Source organism: Crocodylus siamensis, chromosome 15 (assembly GCF_052110815.1).
Source record: "Crocodylus siamensis isolate JL-2025a chromosome 15, ASM5211081v1, whole genome shotgun sequence".
In the NCBI taxonomy this organism is placed as follows: Eukaryota; Metazoa; Chordata; order Crocodylia; family Crocodylidae; genus Crocodylus; species Crocodylus siamensis.
The window spans coordinates 39627029-39653335 of NC_143409.1; the positions used below are offsets into that span (position 1 = coordinate 39627029).

A 26307-nucleotide genomic window follows, 5' to 3' on the forward strand; every position below is an offset into this window, starting at 1 on the left:
AGAACATGATGGTGTTTAACACCGAAAAATGCAAGGTTCTCCACCTTGGGAGGAAAACCCTGCAGCATCTCAGCAGTGCTATGCTGGCTAGCACAACAGAAGAAAGAGACTTGGGGGTCATCATTGACCACAAGATGAACATGAGCCTACAATGCGATCCTGCAGCTAGTAAAGCAACCAAAATGCTGGCTTGCATCCATAGATGCTTCTCAAGCAAATCCTGGGACGTCATTCTCCCCTTGCTCTCAGCCTTGGTGAGGCTGCAGCTGGAGTACTGTGTCCAGTTTTGGGCTCCACAATTCAGAAAGGATGTGGAGAAGCTTGAGAGAGTCCAGAGGAGAGCCACGCGCATGATCAGAGGTCAGGAAAGCAGATATTACGACGACAGGCTGAGAGCCATGGGGCTCTTTAGCCTGGAAAAGCGCAGGCTCAGGAGTGATCTGATGCCAACCTACAAGTGTATCAGACGTGACCACCAGTACCCAGGGGAATGTTTGTTCACCAGAGCGCCCCAAGGGATGATGAGGTCGAACGGTCATAAACTACTACCAGACTGTTTCAGCCTAGACATAAGGAAGAATTTCTTTCCTGTCTGCGCCCCCAAAGTCTGGAACAGCCTGCCATCAGAGGTGTTTCAAGCACCTACATTGAACACCTTCAAGAGCAAACTGGATGCTTATCTTGCTAGGATCCTATGACCCCAGCTGACTTCCTGCCCTTTGGGCGGGAGGCTGGACTCGATGATCTTCTGAGGTCCCTTCCAGCCCTAATGTCTATGAAATCAGCATGATAAAAGGGAAAGGCACCTGTAACAGACCTCTATATGATCCGTTGGTACAAACTGACAATAATTTATGCAGCACCAGGACATTGTCAATCAAAACAGTAACTTAAGATGCCCCATCAATATATTGCTGTGCAATATTAGGGCAATGGATTTGCCACCTGGGGTGAATTCCTGGCCCTGGCCTAAGCTCTGTCCTCTGGATCTGGTGGGAATTACTGGTGCTAAACTGTAAGTCTAAGTAGGGGGTTGTCTTATAAAAAAAACTGAGGTGACTGCAAGCCAGTGTTATCCAGTTAGTAAGTTTACCTTATACTCTATTTTGAACACAGCTTCATGTCAGGGCTTGGGCAGATTAACATTATGTTGCTTTGTAGAAGAAAGGAGATTTACCACTTTTGAACATGTGTCAGGTGTAACCGTTTTGTGTCTACTCTTATCTCACAGTCCCTGAAGCTAAACTATTGCAACTCATCTGATTAAATGAACTTGGGTTTATGAAAGCTTGTGCTCTCCCCATCTATATCTTATTTAAATTATCCTGTCTAACTCAGGGTCTTATCACACACTCACTTGCAACAGTAACACATCATTGGCATGCGGCGTGATGTATTAGAGTTAGTATAGTTAGGACAGGGGTTCGCAAACTGTGGTACACATACCTCTCTAGGTACACAAGACATCCCTGCGGGGTACACAGGAAAAACTGTGCACTGATGGATTTAATTTTCATTATTATGATACTTGGCATTTAAGGGGTTAAAATATAAAACATACGCTGGTAGGGGTAGACGGGCAGCTGGTAGATCTGGAAGAAGGTACACAATAAGAAAATTTGGGAACCTCTGGGTTAGGAGACAACCCTTGCCTAAAAGGGAACAACTGCAAGGCCAGGACAGCACCCAACACATGCTAAACTGCTTGAACAGACATCTGCTTGCATTTTAACTGCACTTAGGAAACATTAAGTTAAACATGTGAAATCGCCCTCAAACCTGCTTCATTCAGGAGTTAGCTAGCTGTTTTGGTTCAACTTTCACTTACTGTAGCAAAGGTGTAGACAGATAAAACATTAAGTGGATTCTGCTAACCTGCAATTATCCCTTCGTTGTTGAAAGTAGTACAATCGTTTCATTAGAGTGCTGTGCTAGCTGTTGGGGTTGGGTCAGGGTGTCACTTAAGGAAAGCAGGTTGTGGGGGAAGCCCCACTGAAACCAGTGGAAGTTATACCACTTGATTTCATCCCGAATTCTTTTCCCAGTTCTTCCAGAAGAGGCCTTGTACAATCACTCTGTTTCCCCTTCTGTGAAATGAATTGAAGAGCTGATATTTGCCTCCTTTCCAGGGACCAGAGGAAGGAGTACAAGGCTTTCCTGAGTAATAAATGGCTTACAATATGCAGAAGTAGTAACACTGTCAGTCAAAGATGTGAGAGTCAAAATCTCCCAGCTCCCACTCCAATGCACTTTGCCCTGGGCTCCATGGTATTTTATGGGCGTGAAGCATTTTGCCACCTGGGTCAATTCTGGCCCAGTCTGCTTCAGGAAACCCACTGCAGATGGAACGATTGAAACGTTTTAACAACAAGCTTCAGGGAAACTCAGTTGCAGGGGTGTCAAACATTCAGCATACAGGGCTTGTTGCCACAGCTGCTGGAGCCATGGTGTTGGCATGGGCCAGCACCCAGGAGGTTAACATTGCCACAACCACCCATCTTGCCCATTGCAAAATTTCTCATTTTCAGTTGCTGTGAGTGACTAAAATTGACAGCAGCTGGCAATGGGAAAAGGAGGGCAAACAGTGGCAGCATTGACCTCTTAGGGGCTGACCACACACCCCAGACCCAAGAGAAGGTTTGTAGGATGAATGACTCACCCTCTGGCTATGCCCCCCTCCCTGGCTACTGGCAAGGGATATGGCTTGCTAGCTCATTTGAGATTGATATCCCTGCTCTATTTGCAGTTGTAGAAGTGGTAATATTTTGGAGCTTACAACCCGGCCAGATCTAGACAGATTCACATGGAGAGCGCAAAAGGCCGCTCCTTGCCCCAGTTCCCCACCCTCCTTGACAACCATCCTGTCCCCGCTCCAAAGCATGACGTGCAGAACTCTTCAAAGAAATGGCTGTAAAAGTGTGTTGATGTGGTTTCAAACCACTTATTTTCTCCTGCTTCATTCTCAGAAATAGCTGACCTGTTTTCACTGAAACGTAAAATAAAAATATCAGTCTGAGACAGAAGCCAGCACAGAAAGAAAAAACAACCAACCAAAGAAACCAAGTGTGATAGGCGACTAAAACCAGGGGTCTATACAAAGTAAGTGATAGGCAGCCTCAGTAAAACAGCAAGGTCTTCCCAGGAACTCCAGTCTCAGCCACAGAATCCAAGCAATGCTGCCTGAAACCAGGGAAAGAGGAGGGCACAAAATGCTGCATCATATTCAATGTGCAGGTCTAATTTCTCCACAAAAAGTGCTTAGATAGCATGGTGAGGTGACAGCCACTACAGAAAATCCAATGCTAGAATGCCATGAAGTACCTTCCTCATACCCAAGCCAAGCCACAACTGGGAAATGACCAGAGGATGAATGGGTGGAGCCCTTTGCCAGTAAGATGATGACATATTCAACAGGTTACACAGGCATGATTATCCATGCATGGAAAAACAACCCCCACACCCAGCAGGCTTTGCCTTTTTGCTGGAAGCTGTAATCTGTGCCATGGAGTTTATTTGTGCAACACTACAGGAATCTAAGTGTACACAATAGGAATCTAAGTGTTCGGAGCAGCATACACACTACCACAGGAATCAAAGTGTGTGCATAGCACAGGAATCTGAGTGAGCAGTACAGTGTGCATCGCACCACAGGAATCAAAATGTATAGAGTAGCACACATCTCCACACGAATGTTGTGCGTCTGGAGCAGCACACACAATGCCATGGGAATCTGAATGTGCAGAATAAGCCAAACATTATCATAGGAGTGTGTATATACCAATATGCACAACAGCACAGGAATGTGACTAATCTGTGTACCAGGTTGTGACTGCTTCCAGGTTGAGAGCTAGCTTAAAATGGATGGAAGGCTATCCATTTCACCAGCCAGCATATTCTGGCTGCTGTGTGCTGGCCTGCACAGGGCTGCTGGAAAGCAATGAAGGAATCAGTCAACTAGGCTTGTTATGTCATGCCTGGAAAAATATGAAAAAGAAATCTAGTACATCTTGAAAGCTGGATTTCACTTAACCCAGGGCGTAAATCCTGAAATGCACCAATCCAAACAGCAGAGTTAGCACTGTCAGGAAAGATGGGGGCTTAGCAATGCAACCAGATTCTAGGGTTTGTAAGGAAATCAGTACTTGCCTGCATAGTCTCTATTTCTTTAGGATCTCAGCCCTGGGCACTGGTATCAACCAGAACACCTTTAGCCCCCTGAAGCAGCTTCCCCCCTGGACTACTCTAACTAGGTGCTTGATGTAGTGTCTGCAACTTGCTCTCCTGCTTGAAGTTTTCAGAACAGGGGAGTTGGACCCAAAAGACCTGATTTGGGCCATGGCTCAGTAAGGAACTTAAGCACACAGCAGCAGGTTCCATAGAGTCAGCTGGGGCACAGTCTGGTCATTAATCACACAAGTAGACTTGAATGCCTACTGTTCAGCACATGCCTAAGAACCTTGCTGAACTGCAGCCAGGGGCAGACGTTCTTCCCCCGATTCCCCCTGGATTTTGACTACTACAATTCCAACCCTCCTGACCCTGGGGAATGGTGCAAGTGGAAGTGAAGAGAGGTGTTCCTACCATTTTCGACAGGTGTCCAGCAAGATGAGATTGAGAGCTGTCTGTCTCTGCTGCATCTTATGTAGTATTCTCTGCACGCTTATACAGTTCTCAGGGGCATAGGGCTGTGGAGCATCAATAGGAACCATGTAGTTTCTCCCCGAATGTTCGTATCCATGCCCGGCATAGTAGAATATGGCTGTAAACCACAAACCGGGGAGAGTTACTGGAAAGAGTGTCACCATTTGGCCAGAACACTCTGATGGCAAGCCTACCTTCCCCCAGTCATGCAGGTGAGAAGCACCATTACATATCTCCCTCTTCACAGAGGAAGGGCTCTGTTCCTCCTGTAGGCAGAGGGACCTTACCATACAGATCACAACCTGAGACAAACCTGTCATAACAGGAAGCTGTATCTGTCCTTTTTACTGCCTCTCATCATGGCCAATTACACCTGGAAGCAGTCACACCCAAACACTTTTATTCCTCAGTTTAGCAGAACTTCTGGAGTGTTAGGCTAGGACTTGAATAGCTGCTCCTGAATATAAGGGAGCTGTTTCCTGGCACGTCCCTATCCTGTCTTCCAGCCCTGCATGGATAATAATTGCTTTAAAATCCATGTTCAGTTATGTGGCTACCCTCAGAAGAGGATTTGGGCTCTGGATCCCAAGTGAGCGGAGGTACCTCAGCTCCAGAGGAAGAGTGGGATTTCAGACACACTTCGGTCCTCAGCCAGTCCTTCTGGGCAGCTCTAGATGGTCCTTCACTCAGTGTTTGGATTATGGTATACTGCTTTTCCTAAATGCCACATTCTTCCCATTGACTGCCCAGGGAGCCGAGATGCCCAAACCTGCGTCTTTGCAGATGCCAGATGCTCAGTTCTTAGGCATTCTAACACCTAAAGTTGGATCCACCTCAGAAGTTCATCTGGATCCCATCCTAACACCACAACTTGATGTTCATGTACCATGGTTCTCTTTAGGCAATCATAGCCCGGGCTAGCAGGATTGCCTGTGGTCAAGGTTATCCAACTCTTCAAATTCTAGGGCCCTGTTTTCACTTATAATTAGCTAGCCTTTACTTGTGCAGACTGAAACTTGTCAGGCTGAACTTTTTAAAAAAAAATTAGATAAAATGTGAAATATGAGCCACTCACAGCCACTTGTGAGAATGAACCCAAGGAAAAATATGTTTGCCCACATTAAAAACACTCTTACAACCATGTTGCAGAGAAGCCCAGTTGCTCCCATGTTCTGGAGGAAAAACTTGAAATCTGACAGGAAGCAGCTTTTGAACAGGAGAGGTGTCTTTTGTTTGTCTAGTAAAAAAACTATTCAAATTTGTATGATTATAAGCATTTGAGAAAGCTCAACTCTCAGCAGCTCAGAAGAGGCACATTGAGAGTTTAGAAACTAAACTCTAAGATTCTGCTTATAATCAGGCACAGTCCATCACTCTCAGCTCCTACATGCCAACCAGATTGCAGATCCCAAGCCTACTGACAACCCACACAGGAGATCAGGATGGATGAAAATCTTGTTTTCAGTTTTTTAGGTTTTAAAAAACGTAAATTATATTTTAAAAACCCAATATTTTAAGAAGATTAAGACTGCAAAACCAAACACCCAGAATGTTTTCAGCTTTTCAGTTTGCATTACATTATTAGACTCACATTAAAGAATACAAACAATTATGGATGCAAGAACTATAATTAAAACTACACTAAAATGTTAAGCCAAGCACTTGAAGTTAGGAAATGCCAGAATTATAACAGCCTGTACAACTGTAATTTGGCTCCCTTGTGCATTATGATACCATCTGCAAACACACTGGGATATCTATTTTTTCCACAGGCTTCCTGCCTCATTTGCCACTGCTGCCTCTTGGACTCCCACCTCATTTGTTGCTGATGTTGAAAGGTGTGGAGTGAGAGACAGGGTACTGCCAAGAGAGGTGGCTTTGCAGTAAACAGAGCTGAATGCCACCTCAGGGAATTGGATTATTTTCTTGCATGATACCAGGAAATCTCTTAAACCACAGTTTTCACAGGTGCCCATTAACTTTGCATTCCTCATTTTCTGGGGTCTGCTTTGAAACACCTGGGGTCCGATTTGCAGAAGTGCTGAGTATTCACAAGTTGCAGATGAACTCAGTGGGAGCTATGCTTTGAGCAGATGAAGAGCTATAAAAATGCTAAGTACTCTGAAGAATCAGGCCCTAGGCATCTCAGATTAAGGCAGCCAAGTTCAGTCAGCACTTTTGGCCTTAATTTGTGTGACTTAGTTCTCTGTGCATAAAATGTAGATCATCGTAACCCCTCACATCATAGGAATGTTATGACGATGAGCATACCATAAAGTAGCCTTCAGGGAAACTAATCATTCTGGATCCAGTGCAAGGCTTGGAAGGGGGAGTAAATATCACATGGAGCCATACCCTGGATGAGATGGATAAAATTAATTGCTGCAAAACTACTCATTCCGTGGCCTGCTCATCTCATGCACTGAACGAAACAAGTCCTCTATCTAAAATAGCATACGATCCTGTCGACTACATCACAGTGCATGCACCAGAGGACCAAAAGAAAGGGCACAGGCCATTTCAGTTCTTGCACTGCTTTACATCCATGTGGTTGGCTTTGCAAACTTACTATTCTTTTAACATGTTTTATTTTTCCCCTCACTGTGCAAGAGATAAATATAAGTTACATTAAGCAAAAGCCACTGAAATTGCCAAGTGGAACACTCAAAGGACACACACTTATAGAGCCTGGACAACTTCAGTTCAGTCCCTTTGTGTAGATAGGGCCGCATCTAAAAAAAAAAAAAAATGAGCCTCAAAGCTGTGATTTTAGGAACAAAAAGATATTTTTACTTTGTCTGAGTTGCAAGTCTAGCTATCTTCCAACATCATGTTTCTCAAAAAAAGCTGAACTTATGAGTACCAAAATATAAAAAGGGAAGTGACAAGCATCTGCCAGTAAGACAGGAAATGTCTGTCCCTGGCCACGGCTGAGGGAATGTATGACTGTTATTTTCCTATGATTTCACTTAAACACATTTTGTTCTCTTTGAATTTTTAAAATGATGCATGACTCAGGTCTTTTTCGGATGATTGAGACAGTGACTGAGGAGGCTCTTTGGCACAAGCCAGCCCACTTGGGTCCTATGTGGGGAAACCTAAGAAGGGAAGTATTCAACTCTAACCACCCAAGACACCCAGAGAATAATGTCAAAGGTGACCAAGCAGCCTGATCATCAGCTTGGTACACCAAACCAAAGGAAGAAGCCTCTTCCATGTTGTCATCTTCTGACTATGCAGTTCTGCCAGGCATGACAAAGAGGTCTGTGCTTCCTCAGCCCTTCTGGGCCCCGCTGGCAGTAAACAGGTAGTGCTCCAGCAAAATGCAGTGCCTTAGATCAGTGGTCTCCAAAGTGGGGTGCACGCACCCCCTAGAACTTGTATTTTTATTTATTTTTTTTATCTAAAAAAATAAGAAAGAAATTAAGCTTTACTAATATTTAATATACAGATTGACACTGGCACCCTCACTCAGTCCATATGTTGGACAGTCACGTGTCACGTACGGTACGCGAGGTATCCCGAGGGAAGAAGCATTCGTTCGCTTTCAGCGTATTGTGATGTATTGCAGTTTACGTGTGCCTGGTTAAGTGGATTTACAGATTATATTATCTAGTTTTAACTAAACTAACCCTCAAAGTGGACAAGTGGCTTAAAAAGATTCCTGCAAAGAAACCACAGATTGAAGATCATACCAATAATGCGAGCACAAGTGAACAACAAGAAAATGGCAGAGCTGACACTTCTCCTACTCCTAGTACAAGCTCTTCATCAGCCACATTACGAGGTAAAAAACAATGACGATTTAATTTCTATTGTTTGTGTATGTTCTATAATGTACATAATATATTAGCACAGTAGTACATCTATATAATTTATAAATAAATAAATAAATATATATATATATATATATATATATATATATATATATATATATATATATATATTGGGGGTGCGTGCTCAAAAATTTTTTACTGATAGGGGTGCGTGATCAAAAAGGTTTGGAGATCACTGCCTTGGATTGAGGGAGCAAGCAAGCTACCTCTCGCTGGTCCACAGGTCAACTGGCATCATAAAACCACGAGCTATTATTTTTAAGTGTGCGCCAACTTCTAAAAGCTGAAGGAAAGCACAGAAGTCATGCCAACCATCCTGCATAACTATCGACCTAACTTTTTGGGTCATGTTTTGTTCTCCAGTGTTTGTTAGCAGAATACTTCTACCTCAGCGTTCTTGCACTTGCTAACTCCAGCAGATGGCTGGTAGTGAGCATATGCCCATAAATGTACATTTGTGTCCATGTGTGTGCATGTGGGCACAAACATGAGTGCAGGTGTACTTGTGGTTAGATTTTTATGAATTCTATCTGAGAACAGCACTTATAGAACAATTCCTCAAATACCTAAAATAACTCAAGGTTAAACAACCCTGCTGTCAAAAAGGCTCCACACACCAATATTTCATGTCATAGGAGTATAAAATTAATCCTGAGGAATCAGTTTTTTCACCTAAATGTATCAACTGAATATTAAATGTAATGAGGTCTGTCATCCTGAATGATGTAGGAATATTTCAGATAAGGTTATGTTGGGGAAGGGAGTCTGGCTATCAGCCTGCCTAAACACAGGAAGGTAGATATCTGAAGTAGCATCACAGCAGTAATCCCAACATCAGCTTTGATTTGGGAGTGATCAACTGGAACTTCAGGCTATTGTCTCACATTGAGGCTGATCATTCCTTTTACATTTGGGGTCAGGAGCCGAAAAGACTGCAGCCTTCCCAAATTATTCCACAAAACTAAGAAGGATTCACCAGTTAATTTGGCCTTGTTTAATCAATCTGATAACTGGAATAACTTGATTGTTTGGTATTAACCTTTGTTCATATTTTATGCTTTTGCTTAATGATTCAGTTTAATTAATGAAACATACAAGTTACGCAGTTCACTTGTTTCCTCCCCAGACATCAGGATTCCACTCAAGGAATCTCCCAGGTAAGAGGGTGGTCATGGAAGTACTGGCAGCCAGGGAGTTCCCACTAGTTCCAGTGGTGCCTGAACTGGAGCACTGTTGACTTTTCAAGGAAGTGGACTCTAGCACGGATTTTTTTTCTGATGGTAAATGCGGGCTCTTTTTGACGGTGTGGGACCATAGAGGCAAGCAGTTCAACCTAGAGACTGACCAGTTTCAGATAACTCTGAGCATTCCAGGATCCTTATGATGAAATCTTTAATTACACAATTGCTGTGACAGAACTAGAGTCTTTTTGTAATAAGTGAGGAATATTGCATAATGACCTGGTTAGTGAAATGTACATTACATGAATATACTGGTATAGAATCAAAGAATCACAGAAAGTAAGGGTTGGAAGGGACCTCAGGAGGGCATCTAGTCCAACCTGCTGCTCAAAGCAGGACCACCCCCAGCTAGATCATTCCAGCCACGTGGAATGCTGCTTAGTTTATTGGGCTGCAAGGCAAAACAAGCAGCACACAAGATAATCTACTCCTGCCAGAAGAAACACATGATGCTTGTGATAAGGATCTGAGGCCAAACTGTTAGTTTTGGGAATTTAAAATCCTCCTCAAATACTTTTGTTCAGAAGGGACAAAACCCAGGAACAGAAAAGAACTCTGACAGTGTATAAAAAGGTCTCTCTCAAAAGAAAAGGGAGTTTTCCAAAAAAACCCAGCAACGTCTACATTACCAAGCTAACAGAAGAAGTCAGGCCTGGCTAGAGTACGCTGCAAGGATGGCATGGCTTTAGATAAGACAGACATGTATGTAGATGGTGTGATTTCTTAAAAAACACTTTTCACCCAAATCTCTCTTTCTACTATTCAAAAGAGACAATCCTTTGATTTAAGAAGGCTATCTGGTCAATGTACACCAGTGCTAATGGACTTCTGAAGGAAAGGTCACAGGTGAGTATGTGGGACCAGCTCAGTAAATGTGGCCAATTCCCAAGGTGCTGTAGCCCAGGATTCAGTCAAAAGTAGGATATTAATGTGAGTCCACACCAGGAGAGGTAAAGCCATGAGTCCTGAAGACTGTGGGAGTCCACTCAGAGACCAGAAAGGGGAGAAAGGTATAGCTATCCTGTCATCACACTTGCATACTCTCTATTCTACATCATCCCATGCTCAGTCAATGTGAGGACGGATAAGTGACAGAATGAGCAACTGCTCAACATCTCATTTTAGCCTCAACATTTAATGTACAGTCCCGCATTATTCAATGCGCCACATCCAAACCTTGTATTGAATGTGGAATGAGTAATGTGCCTTGTGGGTGTTCCAGTGATGCTGATCACCACAGTGGCAGGGACTCTCACAAGTGAAAGGATTTGTCTTCCCAGGTTCCACCATTATCAGCCCCATTTCACAGATGCAAAATTGAGGAAAAGACAGCACAAGGCCAAAAAGCATCTACTAAATGAGCATGCCCAACTAAAGACTCCCAGGATTTTTCAGAACCCTTAGCATTTTTATAGCAATTTGTACATTCCCAGTACAGCTCCAAATGACTTCAGCTACAGTTGCAAGCGCATCATTTCTACAAACCAGGCTGCTTGCGTATCAAGATGGGGTTCCAGAAAAAGAGGAACAGACAATTGGTGGCCAGCTGCGACAAACTGTGGTTTAAATGGAGTTCCAAGACTGATACAGAAACTTTGTGGCAGAGCCAGGGATAGAGTACAGTTATTCTCGGTAACCAGTAACTGCTTGAACTGTGAACTGTAGTTCTCTTCCTGAAAGTACCAACCCCTTTCAGTATATGAATATATAGGGGTAGATTCAGTGGTGGGGGTGTTGCACCCCACTTTTGATTCCCACTCCACCCAAATTTTAAAACCAACTGCCTGGGAGTAGCAGTGGCATTTACACTTAGGCAGTGCTGAGTGAGTCAATTGATTTTATTATAAATCTGATTCCTGGTAAATCGCTCTCTTCTCTATGGGTGTTAACAACCCACTCTCCTTTTAACAGAGGAATAGGATGAGACAGACAAGACAAACCAGTTACATCAGTTAAGTTGATGCGTTCCCAAGAGTAAATCCCCTCCTTTTAAGCAATATATGGTTACTGTCCACTGCTTTTGATGTTCAGAGGTAGTTACCTGCATTAGTCAGGAAGTCAGGCAGAAGGCAGGGCAGGATGGCACCTTAGACACTAACTGATCCATTCACAGCATCTGACAAAAATAGGTTGTTGCCTTTGAAAGCTCATGCTTCTCTGAACCAGTTAGTATGCAAGATGCCACTCTGCCCTACCTTTTGCTGTGCTTCTGACATTGAAAAAGTACTTGCACAGTGCCAGATGAAATTTAAGGATTTTTAAGACTATAATGAGCTGAGCAAAATAGACAAGAAATAACAATTTTTATCCGCTCATAACTCAGGCAAATCTGACTGAGTTTTCATAGGGCTAGTAAAAGACCCCTATTGAGCCCCAGGACTACTTTCCCACAATATTCAAAAATCCTGAGCAGAAAGGGGTCTGAGCTCTTTCAAAAGACAGCTGGAATTTATTTGTTTATTTATTTAAAGTAAAAGTGTTAAGAAACCTTTTCATAGATATCCCTGACTCTCCGCTAATCCCAACCATTGCTAACTGTCATGCTGTCTAAAGGGCTGGGCGACTCTTTTTGCCACTACAGAAAGGAAAGCTCCCTTTGTGGAGGTTCTCAGGTTGCAACTTACCATAGACCCCTTCTCCTAGGAGTTGCAGGAACTGATTGACTGCTATCATCATCTCCACCTTGTTCAGGTCCAGAAGGGAAACCACCCGGAAGCCCAGTTTCTTTAGAAGAAGGCTCAGTTCAAACACGTCTGTGATGGGAGCCATCAGGTTAGGATGATTCTGGTAATGGTTGTTGCCCACCAAAAGTGCCACCTTGTCAGTTGCTGCAGAAATATCAAATGACAACGAAAGCCATCAGTCGACACAAGAAGCGTCAGGACCTCAGTCAAGTAAACACCAGAACTCCTGAGATCATTTTGATTACTCAAGATGATACTGCATATAAACAGCAAAACTACTGGTGCATATGGTACCTCAGGCCTAGAGTGCCTGCCTTCTCCTTTATATACCATTAGGGTATGGTGCATTGAATCTGAATGTGTGTGTATACACACACATATAATCTGAATATAGTATATATACAAATCCGAGGTGTGTATATGCACATACATATATTCATACATGGGTTCCTGGATTTCTATATGTGCCATACATATCCAGGGGGTGTGTGTGTGTGTATATACATACATATATAAATATAATATGAGTATATCATATTCAGATTATGCGTGTGTAATCCAAAAAATGTAAATATGCACACACTTATAGGTACCTTATACATGTGATACAAGTTGCAATTTTACTCGTGTAAGATTTAGGCATCATTATAGTAGGGTGTGTGATCAATATGATCAATATATTATACCATATATTTGGAAACATAGTTGTGCAAGTAACTTATTTTTAGGAAGTCTGTTGATGCCAAAGGCTCCAGTGGGGATAACATAGTTAAGGCATGCCAACTCGGTACGCAAAGGAGCAATGCAGCATGCAAAGAAGGGATGCAGCCAGCATCACTGATGGCTGCTCTCGACTCCCCAGCCGGATGACCAAGTATTTATTTACAGACAGTCAAGTGGGGACATCCTTTGGCATGAGTATGGAAAAAGGATCAATTTCAACACCTCTGGAGCCACCTCAGCCATCTGCCCCTGCATCTCTGTTGAGCCTGTGCCAAAACCAAAAAAAAAACAAACAAACCCCAAGATATTTTACTTCATGTTTTTCCATGTCTTCTACTTGTTCTAAATTAACTAAGAGGATGAAAATAAGTATCATTCCGAAACAGAGTCAAAGGATTTCATTTGGCAAATGTTAAAATGAAATGCTTGGATTTTTCTTCCCTCTACCCCAAATTGTTTTTCAGAGGAAACTATTTGCTGATTTCAACCTGAATTCACACAGTTTCAGGAGACCCCAAACCTGCATTTTCTTCTGCAAATATAATCTTGGTCTGAAACATTTCCCCCAGTTCTATGTGGAAACACTGCAATGCTGTAGACAATGGCATGTGATATCCTGCCATTGGCAAGTACTAGCACTGTAATGTCACCTGTGCTGTCCCTGTAGCAGTCATTTCATAGCTGCCTTCAGTCCTGGTGGAAGTGTTAGAGAAAATCTGATTTTCGTTTTGTGGAAGTGCTGGTTCTCTTCAATGGGCATGTTTACAAATGCCAGATACCAAGGGACCCCTCAGCATAGGGCAGCAGGGGATGGATGGCTGTCATCAGCTTTCAGGCTAAGTGCCACTTTTTTCTGTGCTTCCCACTTTTGCATGTATGCTTCTCAATGGGCTGAAGAAAGGGTCCAGAAAAGGCAGAGGGAGGGAATTTGGGCCACATAATAGACTCTAGCTATTTCAGTATGATGGGAGTACGGGTTAGGGTCCAGACTGGTTATGATCAAGGGACTCCTAGCATGCTGTGTACAAAGCTGAATATAAGCCATGTGCCAAGGGGCTACTGGAGCAAAGGAAAGGGGCTGCTGCCTATAGAAGCGCATCCAACAAAACACCTCACAAATTCACTGCACTTCCAACACCAATTTGTTTTCAGGGGGACAGGAACAGCACTCACCAAAGAATGTATCTGGCCAACGCGTACCTGCAATGAGACAAGGAAAAATCAACCCCAAGCCTTCACCTTGGATCCCACAGCCTTACCTCAATCACTTGTCTGGCACCAACAGTTCTGGCACCAAGACAAGACTGGATCCAACACCACTGGGCTCAGCTCTAACACTGAACAACTGAGTAGATAAGAAGTTCAAGCTCAGGATGGAAGTGCTGAGCTTTCTTCTTGTATGCCCAGTGGTTGGCTCCATGCCCACAGTTCAGCACAGTGCTGTGGTTACCATGCACATTTTAAAGCACATGACTCTCTATAGCACTCAATTACTCCACCACACAGGCAGGTAAAGGCAAGTCAGAAATAATATATAGTTCTACATAGGCTATGCATTTTGTGGGTCTGAGTGTGCTGTTTGCCCTCTACGCCCCACCAAGATGGTAGCCTGATCTTTATCCACCAATACCAACGTAACTCCACACTTATGGGGAGAAGAGAAAATTACCAACCCCTGCTTCAGGTGCAAAGCCCAGAGGGAGCTGTGTCCCTGCAGCTGAAAAACAGCAGCTTGTTTCTTCGGTGATGTATTTCATCAGCTAACACTGCATACCTTTAAAAATAGTGTATGAACACAAAGGATGGCACAGCTCACTCCTCTGATTTGAGTGCCCCAGAAAGGTCTCTAGCACAGCATCACCCATGCTCATGATTTTCCTGTAATATTTGGATTTTTTTCAGAAAGCCCAAGTTCCTAGAGTTGTGGAATTAGTTGGGAAACTTGATTTTCATTCAAACAAAAAATAAATTCCTAGCCTGCAAGGATAAGTGGGAAAGACTAAAAAGGGAACTCTTAAGAGTGTGAACAAGATAAAGTAAATAGCAACACTTCAAAAGTATTGCCTTTAAAATGATGTAATAAAACGCCATGATTTTTAAAGTCATTCTTTTGATTTCAGAGGGCCTGACTCATCCGTGAATGTAATGGTGTAGACATATTCTAATACTCAGTGGAATTCCATCTGAACTAGTCTATTTGACAAGTCCTTTCTCTGTCAGCCTATATCTTGTGGTATTTGCTGTTAGATGCTTTAGGGACGCCTACATAGCCTCAACAGGTGTCTGTAGATGTGCAGGGATGCTGCTCCAACACGCTATAATTACAGTACATCAGAGCAGATTTGATTAATCGAGTCTGCCAGTGCATGCTAATTAGCATACTCCAGCACCCTCTGAGTCTCATGTATCGACATCTCTGCATTTCAAAATGATGGTGGGGGCACTTTAGCTAAAGCTTGTCCAATGAACTTTAGTTAAAGCACCCCAGCACCATTTTGAAGCAATGGAGTGCTGATACACGAGATGTTGCAAATGCTTTAATTAGAGTGTCCCCACCCACTCTTACCCCTGGAGTATGTGTGTGTAAAGATGCCCAATGTTTTCAAGTATTTATTTCAATCACACCCTTTGTCTTTTGACTACTTCACCAGCTACTGGGTGAAGGAGGTGGTACAGGGCTAGGTTCTTTGGGCACCTATATATGTGCAGCGTGGCTGCCCCAATGCACAATAACAATGCGTCGGAGCAAACTCAATTGATCAAGTCTGCTGGAGCATGGTAATTACTGCATTCCAGCAGACCCCAGCGTCACATGTATCAGCGTCCCCAGACTGAACCAGCTTTATTTAAAGTGCCCACCTTCCCCGTGTCTATTTTTCAACAAGCTTTAGTTAAAGTGTCCCTACCACCATTTTTCAGCATGGGGACGCTGATATACATGACGTTTCAGGCACTTTAATTCAAGCAGTTCTCAGATCCACTCTACTTAAGCCTTCCCCATCCCCCCTCAGAACATACCTATAAACAGCCTTTAGCTCTACCTCATAGGGACTGGAAATCCAGTTTAACAAGGCACCTGGGGACTCTCCTGGCATATGCTATTTAAGTATGGTAATTTCCTAAGATAGATGGCAGGGAAGACTGGCACCTTCTAGACCACCTAATTTCATAGACATTAGGGCTGGAAGGGACCTCATAAGATCATCGAGTCCAGCCCCCTGCCCCAGGAAGTCAGCTGGGGTCATAGGATCCTAGCAAGAAAAACATTCAGGTTTCTCTGGAAAGCATTTGAAGTAAGTGCTTGAACCACCTCCAGCGGCAGGCTGTTCCAGACCTTGGGGGCTTGGACAGTAAAGAAGCTCTTCCTTATGTCCAGCCTGAAACAGTCCTGCAGGAGTTTATAACTGTGTAACCTTGTCATCCCTTGGGGTGCTCTGGTGAACAAACATTCCCGCAGGTCCTGGTGAACACCCTTGATAAACTTATAGGTGGCCATCTGATCGCCCCTGAGCCTGTGCTTTTCCAGGCTGAAGAGTCCCATAGCTCTCAGCTTCATCATAAGGGCTGTTTTCCCTGAGCTCTGATCATACGCATGGCTCTCCTCTGGGCTCTCTCAAGCTTCTCCACATCCTTTTTGAATTGTAGAGCCCAAAACTGGGTGCAGTACTCCAGCTGCGGCCTCACCAAGGCCAAATACAAGGGGAGAAGGACATCCTGGGATTTGCTTGAGAAGCATCTACGGATACAAGCCAGCATTTTGCTTGCTTTACTAGCTGCAGCATCACACTGCAGGCTTATGTTCATCTTGTGGTAAATCCTGACCCCAAAGTCATAGTGCTAGTCCATAGTGCTAGTCAGTGTAGTACCGCCAAGCCTTTAGACATGCTGCAGGTTTTTCCTCCCAAGGTGGAGAACCTTGCATTTTTTGGTGTTAAACACCATCAGGTTCTCATCTGCTCATTTCCTGAGCCTGTCGAGGTCAGCCTGGATTACCCCCATCCTCAGGTGTGGATGCTTTACCCCAAAGTTTGGTATCATCGGCAAACTTAACTAGTCCGCTTCTGACCCCAATGGCCACATCATTAATGAAGAGGTTGAACAAAGTAGGTCCAAGGACAGAGCCTTGAGGGACCCCACTGGTGACAGGGCACCAAGACGATTGACTTCCATCAACCACCACCCCCTGGGTCTGACCACAGAGCCAATTCCCCAGCCAATGGATCATGGTGGACTCAAGGCTGCAGCTGGCCAGTTTTGCCAAACGGTGATTGTGGGATACCAGATCGAAGGCTTTTTTAAAGTCAAGATATATGACATCAATCTCTTCTCCCTCGTCCAGGTGATAGGTCACCTGGTCATAGAAGGAAGTGAGATTGGTCAAGCAAGACCTACCCGCAACAAACCCATGCTGGTTATCCCTCAGGGTGTTGCCATCGGCCAGTCCGTTGAGAATGGCCTCTTTTCTGAGACCTTCCCTGAGAGGGAGGTCAGGCTGATGGGCATGTAGTTTGCCAGATCCACTTTCCTCCCTTTCTTGAAGGTAGGCACCACATTGGCTTTCCTCCAATCTTCGGGCACTTCGCCAGAGCACCAGGAGCTCTCGAAGATCTGTGCCAGGGGCTGAGCTATGATGCAGGCCAGCTCCTTGAGTTCTCTGGGGTTTAAATTGTCAGGGCCCACTGACTTGAACTGAATTCACAGAGGCATAAGATTTTGTAAATAACAGCTTACTTTTTTGCAGGGAGAGCCCAGTCTTTATCCTTCAGAAATATTCTGAACAAGAAATATTAAGTTTGCATCTCAGTTGACCACAACTGCTAGTGAGAATTGTGAGGCACATCCTAATGCAACAGGTTTCCTATGATGCAGCTAAAGTTTCCTTATAAACAACTCTTTTTTTAAATCTGAAACAGGCAGAAGACAGATGGTTAAGCTCTCAGCATTCCACTGTTTTCTTGTTCTGGGCTCTTTGGGAAGTACAGATCTGCTGAAATATCAAGGCCCAACTTGATTCTAGTAAATCCAAAAAAAAAAAAAAATATATCTTTGCTCCTAGATTACAAAGGAATTTCACTCAACTCCTGTATAGAACTCTGCACTTTGCAGGCTCCTCTAAAATACAGGCTCCCCTTTTCAGTCTTTTTACAGGGCTAAACGGCATCTCTTTGAGTAGCTGCCCAGACATGTGGGAAGACTGTCATTTTTTCCCTTATAATTATAGACCCACTTCCTGGCTAAATTTGAAACTTCTCTTATCTTGGAATTCCAGGAATGCTATTATCACAGTTCTGGGTGGCTTGTCAGCAGGGGCCAGTAGATATCTACATCCTCAGCTGGCAGGAGCTGGCGCAGTTCCACTGGGGTTGCTAATTCAGATCTAGTATTTCCTGGGTGTGAGAAACTGCTCTGCAGATTGTTTCCCTGACATCCAGGATAGGACTGCCAGCACACTTCCTACTTCTCTCCAAATCCATGCAATGTCTCTCTGCATTTGTTCTTGCTGGAGCTACCAAGGTAGGTTTTTCAGTTCAACAATTGCCCCTTAAAATGCCCTTATGAATGCAGTCTATGCTTTCTCCTTGCATTGTCCCTGGGGATTGGTATGTTGTCCACCTGCCCAAGATACACTTCACCTCCTATTTTTCAGAGTGGCTGTTCAAAATCTAGTGCCTGTTTTCTGGATGTTCTTGAAGAGTCTCATACAGCTATAAAGAGTCTTACACTGAGCTCCCAAAAAAGTCAAGGGATCCAGAATTAGAGGTCTCTTGCACTGGCATTGACTGCTGAGGCTTGTTCCTGACCAGGGGAGGAATCAATGCCCAAGTCTAGCATCTTGGATCACCAAACCCAGGGCACTCGGTCCACTGCTTACCCCACAAGGCTGACCTAGGGATAATGCCTATGGCGCTGTGTTTGTTGGCCCCATCCCTGCAGTGTGCAGCCCCTCCAGGTCAGAGCACCCAATCCATCTCTCCTCCCATTACATTTCAACCTAAACACCACTTTGTAATGAAGCAGGATGTTATGCAGCTCTGCTCACCTATGTGAACATCCACTGCATCGGTCCAGTGTTCTCCGTGGCTATTGGCTGCGCAGCAAAGGTATGTGCCAGAGTCACTGACCTTCGCAGAGTTGATCTAGATGGAATGAAATTAACATCAGATTATTGAGATCTGGTTTTGTGGCCCCAAGTTCCAGCTTCTGAGGCCCCCAAACTGCTGAAGCCCAAAAGGTTCTGCCTTTCATATTGCTCTCAGGGCCAGAGCAAGGCACTGAATGCAGATCTCCTGTCCCAGGCTACCACCTTAGCCACAAGTTTCCAGGTACAGGAGCAGTAAGCTCTGGATTCACTAGCTTAATGTGACCATTCCTAATGCTTCCGTAGGAGGGCTGGGCTTAGTGTTATCACCTCCAAGCCTGGCAGAACCCTTGGTTAATTCACAGGATTTTTGAGTAACAAATGATCTGCATTGGCATCAGAAGAGAAAAAGGAAGTCCAAATGAAAATAAACTTTACTAGAATTCAGACTCCAAACCTTTCAGAATTGAAGTCAAATTTTATCCCTGAAGCTAAACACAATGTGGTTAATGTGCATGGGGATACACAAATATGAAATGAGGGTTCCCCAAATAGGGACATCTGGAGGCAGATATCAACACAAGCACTCTGTGAAAGGCTACAGGCAAAAGGGCCGGTTTGGGGTAATTCAAGAACATGTGTTCTCTGGTTTGCACCAAACCATGCAGCACAGAAACTGCCATGAAAACAAGGGTCAAGGCCACAGCATGCCATTTATCCTGCCAACACCGTGTCTACCTCAGAAGAAAAGGAATTCCACTCCTACTGTGCAAAAAGGCAGCTGAAATTGTAATGGGTCTTAGCTGACTGGAGTGAACCCTAGCAGGGCACACAGCCAGAAGCCTTGCACTCACGTGGACCTATCGAGACATATCCATGCTACAACTGTCCTGTCCACACTAGAGTTTTTTTAACTGATTTTTAAATGCAACACAAAAGTCTGAAATACATGTGTCAACTACACATATCAACCTAAACTACTTACATGTTTATCATAATCAAAGAAGGGGAAGAGAGAGAAAAAAGAAAGAAAGAAGGTGGGGGGAAGGAAGGAGGGAAGGAAGAGGAAAGGATAAAAAGACAGAGAGAAGTGTGCAAAGAGAAATAGGCTAGTCACCGAAGTATTCTAAAGAAATTGTTCAAACTTGTGGAAGCAGTTATGCCTACAAAACCTGACCCTCTTCATAGATGCCAGCTGCATCATCAGGGCAAGGGTGACTTGTACATTGGTACCATGTTTTGACCTTTGGAGATGTCCTGCTTTTCCAGCACAGTAATATAATCCTGGATGTCACAAATAAGGCCCACTGTAAGAGTGCAATCTGGGAAGGTTTCAAGTAGAACACCTCAGATATATACCCAAGAATGTATGTACTTACCAAAGGTATCTGTGCTGTACTCAAAACCATATCAACTCTGGTTATCGTTTCTTTCCAAAAAGTATTGATAATAAGGCCTGATTTCCACTGGGATCCACACAAGCTTTTTAGCACGGGTTAACCTGAACCTGTTAAAAGGGCCCCTTTTTCCCCCTGGAGAAGATGAGGCCTAAAGTTGTTTCTGCATGTTCAGTAGCAAAGAGTGATACAGATAATACAGTGTATAAGGGACACTGAAAGAAATTAGGAAATGGTTACATTTCTACTGAAGAACCAAGCCCCGAGTGGGATTTCTAAAACACCACCCTGCAGCCAGCTGAGAACCTGGTGTGTAGAGGTACAATTTACAGCCCTGACATGGTGACCAGATTTATGCAGAATCATAGGGCACTTGCACACATGCAGGGAGCCTGCTCAGAGATGTTGGAAATCCAGTGTGTCGGAGCAGACTCGATTAATTGAGTCTGCTGGAGCACATAAATTGACGTGCTCTGGCAGCCTTGCGGGTGTGCATCAGTGGCGCAGCGCGTCTCCATACTTTAAAATAAAACACGTTTGATGTGCATTAGTTCAAAGCACCCTGCTGACGTTTTCACAGCACAGGGACACACTGCATCACCAATACCCATGACATGCAGGTACTTTTAATTAGTGAGTCACTCTAATTAAAAAAGTGCCTGGCACCGCATTGGGAATACATGCAAAAATGCCCATAGATTTCAGTGTTAGAGGGGACTGTGAAAACCCTTTAGATTGATCCCACACATCACCCAACAATCCCCACTTCCTGCCCAGCATCCTGTGGCAGAGCGAGGACAGCATTTTTGGAAATGCCCAGTCCACATTTAAAGACTCCAGGTGATTTGCCCTTGAGCAATTAGAGCACTGAGCAGACTTAGCAGCTCTCACTCACTCTTCAGTTCCACCTCCTCCCCGGTCCTGGCTCTTCTCACCCAACACAGGGAGATGCTGGGCCACCTACTTAACTCACCTCAGAGGACAAGGACTAGAGTCTTCCTCTGGAGCAGTGATTCTCAACTGCAGAGCTGCCAGATACTTTGAAAGATGCCAGATCCTTTCAAAGGTGCCATGAGTTGTGAGGAGATAAGCAGATAAGCACAGGTTCAGGCTTGTCCCCATCTGGTTGATCCCCTCCCCTCCCTACACACTGGACTTCTGTAATATATCATTCATTTTTGAAACTAGGTACCTCTCAATTCACACAAGTTACAGAGGAGTTCTTTGAGCCAAAAAAAGTTGCAAAACATTGCCCTAGGGCTCAGAGCCTGTCTGCCTCTTCTAGTCCCCAGCCTTGTATCCAAACTGTGAACCAACTGCTTGCTCATAGCCTGAGGGATGTCCAGGAGCCAGCAATATTTTCCTGTCTGGGGCCTTAACATAAAACTTCTACAGGTAAGCGCCATCCCCTAGGGCAGAGGTGACCACATGGACAGTCGGTGTGTGTGGTATGCAGCATGCTGGGGAGCGGACAGGCAGTAAAATGACAGATAGAACACAGAGCAGCAAGCAGAGCAGGAAGGGAGCACAGGGCAGAAAACAGAAAGGTGAGCAGCAACTTGGCCAGAGAACCCAGGGCAGGAAGCAGATAGCAGACTAGCAGCTTGAGCAGAGGCCGGGGATCGGAGTGCTACTTATTAGCCCAACAGCTTCCCTTTGTGGCACATCTGCCAAAAAGGTTGGCCCCCACTGACCTAGGGTCTTGCTTCTCCAACAAGTGAGGGCCAATCAAAAAAAAAAAAAAAAAAGAGGGGCAGGCCCAAGTAGGAAGATAACTAAGTAAGCTGCCCTTGAGTGTCTTCCATTTAGCCCTCCTGCACCTTCAGCCAACCTTCTCCACACATCCCCCAAGAGGTCCAGATCCCAAACCCTGCAATCTGCCAGTTTCCCCAGATGTATCCCAAAGAGCACAGGCAGAGCATCTGGCCCCAGAAATCAGGCAGCTGTAAGATCTGGTGGGGGACTGGAAGAGATGAGGCTGTTCTTTAGGCCCATTTCCTAAGCCAGGGAGACAAAGCAAGAGTCTGGCTTGACCTTCTTGGTAAAATAAGTAGAAGGCAGAGACAAAAAGACCAGTACAAATGGGTTATGCTTAAAATAATTTGGGGTTTTTAAGGCTTCAGCTGCAGCTACAAAACTGTGATGACATCCTAATTAGTTGCTATCAGGATAGAGGAAGTGGCCAGAATGAAATCACAGCATACATGCTTTCAGTTGAAAAATTACACAATGACATTTATGCTCTTTTCTGGAGGTTGTTTCTTGGGGAGTCACTTGGAAACCTGTTGATTGGACTAAACAGCTTTGAAGAGGGGGAGCAAGCCACCATGGATGCCACCAGTGGGGCCACCACCCCGCTGCACTTTGTTCTGACCCATAAAGGTGCCCTGGTGAGACCAGGCCAAAAAGAAGAAAGCAAGTCTGGGTAGATCCTGAAAAAAACAGCTGAGATCTGAACCTGAGGTTCACCCATCCCCAAGCAACGTCATCTTCCTTTCCCATCTTCTTTCACTGCTTTCCTATCTTCCCCTTCCTGCCTCCTGTCTCTGCCTGGCTTAGCTGGCCAAAAAGACGTGCTTTTGCAACACCTCTATAATGACAAAGGCCGCTAAAAACAGTGGCTTCAAAAGCCTGTCATGGGTAAATTAGCTAGTTGCTAAAGCAGCAAATACGATGAGCCATGACTTATTTTCCAGATGAGAGGACCAATACAGCCCTACAGTCATCTAATGTCTCCAACTACTGACACACCAGACCCTGAGCACCTCTCTCTATGTGGCACCCCTGATCACTCACTGACCAGTTACATGCCTCATGAAGCTAGCCCTCCCAGAATTAAATTGGCTTTGTTACAGACTGACATAACCACATGGATTTCTCAGGAAAAAACACACCAGTACTTTGAAAGAAGCCACATGGATCTTCTGTTGTCCTTCATTATTGCCTCTGAAAAAAAATCCCAGCCATCCAAGGGACAAGGGAGATACTTGGGTTCTGTTAGGCAGCCCTGGAGACTCAAATACCACAAAGAGTTTATACCTTGCTTTGAAGGGGAATGTACCTGGGTGCAAAGTGGTTTCTCTAGGGGTGGACAGACTGGAAGGGGCAAGTGCTCCATTGGCTGATCACAAAAACCAAAGCCCGGGGAGATGAACCTTTTCAGGCCACCACACGTGGTACAGAACCATGTTCCACATGGCTGCAGAAAGACAGAGAGCATCTTGGCCTCTAGCAACAAAGATGCTGATAACATATTGTTACATCCATCACACAAAGGCCTTTCCTGTCTAGTCCTATCAGCAGATGAACTTCCAGACACCACACATGCTACACTGTGACCGATTGGGGCTTGGGGGTTCTCTCGTGTTCATGACCCAGCTATATACACTCTTTTCCTATGCCCATCCCATGTTGCCAAAGTTTATAAGCCATTTAAGACAACGTTACCAAGAGTTTCTTCTTCTTCTGATCCTCCATGGGTTTCCCATTGTGATACCACTGGTAGTGTGGAGCTGGGATACCCAGGGCTGCACACTGGAGCTGTAGTTCCTTGCCCACTTTCACCTCCAACACAGTTGGGTTGATGACTATGACTGGTTCTCCTCGCCACAGTTCCGGGAGCAGGTCTAGAAAGCAACATTACAAATGAATGGCAATAGTGTCCTTCTCATTCATCATCATATGGTAAGAAGTGGCTCCTCACAGCAAGGCTCCATGCCAGCAGGGTTGCAGAGCACCAAACCACAGCAGAGTTCCCATCCATCCAGTGTACTTTGCTTTCACCTTCAAGGCATGGCCTGACTCCCAGAGCCTCTCACCATCCCAAAGCAAGCCTCTCTCTATCAAGCAGTTTCTGGAACTGCATCATATTTTCACTCTCCAGAACCCAATCCAAGTCAGCCAAAGTCTGGCCTGCAGCGGACTCCATTTCCCAGTAGCCCCTGCCCACATTGCTGAAACCAGTTTTCTTGGAGATCCCAGCAGCAGCAGTACCCTGACAGTGAGGGACCAGGGTTTCCATGGAGAGCAGCCCCAGCAGTGCTGGCAGGGCAGGGAACTGCTCTGGAGCTGGGATCTTGAGGTGGTGACAATGTGGTCCAGAGCCAGGACAGGGTGGGCAGTGGATCACAGCTCTGCCCTGGCTCCAGGCCACCCTGTCACCACTGCAAAATCCCAACCCTGGCCCCAGAGCAACTCCCTGCCCAGCTGTGCACCCTGCCAGAGCTGCTGAGGCCAGTCTCCATGGAAACAATGGTCCCCCACTTGAACAGCACCCTAGCTCCTGCAGTCTCCATGGAAACTAGACATAGCAATGTGGGCAGGGGCTGCTGGGAAATGAAGTCCAGCTGCTGGCTGAATCTGCTATTTTGCCCACCACTGGTCTACAGCCACCCACTTTTCTGAACACACCTTTCCATGGCACTCCAGCACCAAGTGAACATTTTAAAGCCCTATAGGCTTAAAGTTATCTTAATAGCAAGTCCCAGTTTCTAAGACTTGCTATTCCCCCGTCCCATTGCCGAGTTCAAATGGAGCTCAATGTGGCTGGGAATTCTGTAGAAAGTGTTGTAAACAGGGGGAGTCAAACACTTGTGGAAAGATGACAGGATTTAGTTTACTCAGGAGCACAGACATAGCTGTTTGACTTAAAGATGTCTGCATGGTCACTTAACTGAAGCCAGCTTTCCCTTGGTACTTCAGTTTTATGGGCTGGCCCCACATATTGCCAGGGAAGATCCACAGGAAGGTCTCTGTGTCCTAAGAGGAAGTAAAAACTCAGCAGAAGGATTCAGGTTAAATGCACTGGAAAGCAGTGGGGGAAGAAGTGCTTGTACCTCTGGCAATATGTTGATGGACCTCCACTTTCACCCAGTTAGAGAAGATGAAGTTTCTTTGCAAGTTGTTGATCCTGCAGATGTACAGCCGGGTTTCCCTGGGAGTGATGAGCAAATCTGGCTCGGTGGCACCAGTAATTTGGCAGCAAGTATTCTAAATAAGGAAAGAAAATGCAGGCAGTGGGAAATAGCAACAAATCCTCTCTCTTCACTGGTGTGTCTGTAATCAGAGGACACCAGCAGGCTCTCAGGGTGGTATATTAAAGTAGAGAAGTCTCTGTCAGCTATGCTGATAGATGAGACAGAGAAGGGTATTGGGCAAGTAAGCCCTTTTCACAGCTCTCAGCAATTCTTCAGCCTCAGAGCCCAACACAGTCATGGCAGCATCCTCCCAGACCCCATTCTCTTGGCTGTTTTCTTTCCCATCCTTCTGGTTCCTTGACTGGCCCAGCCCAAACTCAGCTCCATTGTCCCACAGCACATCCAACAAGGCAGACCACAGCAGCCCACTGGTGGGGAAAGAACTGATCAGAATGAGCCAAGGAGTCAGGCCAAACTGCTTCTGTGGTCTTGAACTTGGGGCCTTGGCCCACCTTGTTCAGCCACTCATTCCAGCATTTTACTTCCTCAGCCAAGCTTTGGAGTGGACATAGGTGGTCAGAACTCATTATCTGGGCCTAGCCACCCACCCACTCCCTGCAACAAAAATGGCCAGCCAGGGTCAGTTTACCCTTTACCCAAGTGACGCAGCGAACGAAGTATTTGGGCAACAAGACTCAACTTTGTACTTGGACTGCCTCACCCTTGGCTCATCTCTGCTGGATTCTCTGGCTACCTGACCCGGTTTGCCTGTGGACCCTGAGAATGGTGA

The 26307-nt window shown here is 45.0% G+C and overlaps 1 protein-coding gene across 1 annotated transcript in view; it reads right to left on the reverse strand.

Moving 5' to 3' along the window:
* LOC149852397 (mucosa-associated lymphoid tissue lymphoma translocation protein 1-like) overlaps nucleotides 1-26307 on the reverse strand; it is a 54536-nt gene that overhangs the window by 17684 nt on the left and 10545 nt on the right. Inside the window, exons 4-9 of the mRNA XM_090029540.1 lie at nucleotides 25437-25590; nucleotides 24049-24227; nucleotides 19166-19262; nucleotides 14299-14325; nucleotides 12343-12546; nucleotides 4582-4759 (exon numbers count right to left, since the gene is read on the reverse strand). Coding sequence (XP_089885666.1) covers nucleotides 4582-4759; nucleotides 12343-12546; nucleotides 14299-14325; nucleotides 19166-19262; nucleotides 24049-24227; nucleotides 25437-25590 — 839 coding nt within the window. The remainder of the gene's footprint in view (nucleotides 1-4581; nucleotides 4760-12342; nucleotides 12547-14298; nucleotides 14326-19165; nucleotides 19263-24048; nucleotides 24228-25436; nucleotides 25591-26307) is intronic.